Source organism: Sinohyriopsis cumingii, chromosome 14 (assembly GCF_028554795.1).
Source record: "Sinohyriopsis cumingii isolate HCF-2022 chromosome 14, ASM2855479v2, whole genome shotgun sequence".
NCBI lineage: Eukaryota > Metazoa > Mollusca > Bivalvia > Unionida > Unionidae > Sinohyriopsis > Sinohyriopsis cumingii.
The window spans coordinates 24,962,974-24,965,766 of NC_142974.1; the positions used below are offsets into that span (position 1 = coordinate 24,962,974).

The window sequence follows — 2,793 nt, forward strand, 5'->3', positions numbered from 1 at the left end:
AGGGAACCATGAAATTTTACATTTAACTATTTGTGCCGCTTGATAATATCCGTCTACTCAATACGTTAAGGCACTCTTCAAAAGATTGGTTATCATATAAAACGGAACAAATGGCAAGAAACGTACGCTACCTGGATGAATCAGTTTTCCATTGCTGCTTAATGTAGCCATGGAAATAATTTTATGAAATATAAAAAAGTTCATTTCAACCGCAATTCGTAGTTATATATTTTTAAATCAGTTAAAACTTATTGTTTCAAACAATCTGGCAAAAGGAGTGTGCTTTGAAACTACAGTCTTCATCGTTCATTCTGTAATCTGTCAACTTGGCCAGGTCACCACAATTCTCTTTACTGGCCCAGTTGTCAGGTTGACCCGGTTGCCATAAAGCCGAGCTAACTTTTTCACCATTCAGCCAGTTCCACTCTCCCTCTAGAGCAGCGTCCGTTGTACCAACCCAAACCATATTACAAGCACCTGAAGTACATAGATCAGAAAAAGAACTTAAAATGTTCAATATATTGCAAGAGATTTAGTGGATATTTCCTCAGTTCAGTGAACATATAGCTGGACATAAGGTAATAGGTGTAAAGTTGCCGGAAATCTTTTCGCTACTTGTATGAGACTATGTATACATAACACGTACATCAATGACATAATCAGCATGACAACTTGTCCCAACTTCTGGTCGGATTTGATAGGATGTTAACCACGTGTCGTTAGGCTCTTATGTAAACTTTACATCCACCACCATAAATGATAATTATAACATAGTAAGAAGCCTTGAAACATTCTGCTTACCTGCTTTCGATATTACCAGGTTTCTGAAGTAGTTAAAGTTGCCTTCCTTTAGACTGATCAGGTCTCCACCTTCTTGTTGGCAGACTTGTCGGGCTTCAGTCCATGTTTTACAGGCGTTGTTGAATTTGTAGCAAAAGTTATCTGGCTCGTAATAGTCGTAACCAGAGGGGCACCTGCCTGCAGAAGAACATTTTTCAGTCTATCAAAACTTGATTTATATTCCACGTTCCATACATTTGTACGCTTGTAATAACCTAGTTAGGAATTCCAAAAAGCAATAGAATCAAAAAGTCGTCGTACTTAGGTAGGCAACCTATCTGTTGTGAACTGTCATTTACGAGATTTTGAACTTCAGCCTGAACTAAATAGTAACGATTATCCAACATTTGTAGGAAATCTATGTTGTAGCAATTCAAATCAAATAAATTTGCGTTATGGACCCACCGAAATACGACAAGACATTTCAAAAATATTTTACATTTTTATGAACGATCGGTCTGAAACCCAAGCCCAGCAAACAAAACTTTAAATGTTCGACATTCTTTAGTTTGAAAGATTTATACCGTGTTCAGCAGAATTTAAGAAATCTTGTTCCCTGTAATATATCCACGAATAATCTTCAAAACGTGCTGAAATCCCCTACGATTATCTTTTTTCGCAACTGTATTATGGGCTTGCTTTGGCTTAGAATCAATATGCACATCATGGCCGTATACAAAATGCATTAATAAATTCAAAATACAATTTTAAACATAGCTGTCAGTTCTTTGAACTACAGTAGCTATATTGCTATAAAAGTGTCATGTCTGCAACACGTCAAGTAAAATGAGTAACACTGCCCATTGTGATGGGCGCGAGTGGAGGTAAAATATGAATTAAAGTATTTTTGACGCCGCCTCAAATTTCGAACTCTTGCTTGTCAGGCGTTAAACATAAAAACGATTGTTCTTTGTGTACAATATACCTTAATGAACTTGATAATATTATCGTATTTACAAGTAACTGTCTATAACCACCCAAAAGTTTGATCAACTAATATTGCATAGATCTAGACCCGCTTTCGCACAGAGCACTGACATTTCTTGATCTGTATCGTTTACTCACTCCCGTCCTTACAACAGCGTAGACGAAACAAAAAACAATTTACTGGTAGATGGTACGTCATATACAAGCATTCTTTAAAGACTGACATGAGAAAATACTTACCGATCAGATTTATTATCATCTGGACTAAGTTGTCAATTTTCTTTTCCATGGTATCAATTTTCGTATTCAGCGCTTTATTTCGTTCATTTACAGCTGCTACAGAATTGTTCAACACCCCGCACATGCTTTTCATGGCATTCTCAGTGTCTCGTTTGATGATGCTTTGACAGCACGAATTCCCCACAAGCAGATTCACGCTGTCGTATCGGGATCCTTGGTCTTCGACAATCACTGAATTTTCGCTGCAACCATTTGAGCTAACGAAAGCGACACGCGTCAACAATTGATGAAACAGGAACAGAAAAGCAAGTGTAACCATCATTCTCATTTTAAACGACGTTTCTATAGCATCTGTTCTTCAAAATTGCGGATATACAAGTGTCACAGTAGTAAGGCTAGTAGATTCTTCTTGCGTTATATATGAACGAAATGATGACCGGTTTCGTTGCCTCAACGTTTTACCTTAGCTATTTCAAAATAATGAGTTTGGTTCACCTGCTGCTGCACGAGCAAAGTGCCCAAAGTGAAAAATTCGATTACATCAACTTACCTGTAAATGGCATTTACAGAGTAATTTCTCATTGTCTTGTCCACAATACAGTTGACATTTTTCTTCTTCATACTATTATATTTGTACATACACATACTAAAATGATACAAGCTAATGCATGTCATCTTATGTATGAGATTTACATACATACATACATACATACATACACAGACAGACAGACGTACACACGCACGCACTCACGAACGCATGCACACACACTCATACACACACCCACA

The 2,793-nt window shown here is 37.2% G+C and overlaps 1 protein-coding gene across 1 annotated transcript; it reads right to left on the minus strand.

Moving 5' to 3' along the window:
• Positions 1-256: 256 nt before the first annotated feature.
• LOC149783436 (C-type lectin lectoxin-Phi1-like) lies at positions 257-2,131 on the minus strand. Its single transcript, XM_089932839.1, has 3 exons — positions 2,008-2,131; positions 802-978; positions 257-477 (listed from the first exon to the last, which is right to left on the minus strand). The coding sequence occupies exons 1-3, from the start codon at positions 2,129-2,131 to the stop codon at positions 257-259; spliced, it is 522 nt and encodes a 173-aa protein (XP_089788965.1).
• Positions 2,132-2,793: the final 662 nt, after the last annotated feature.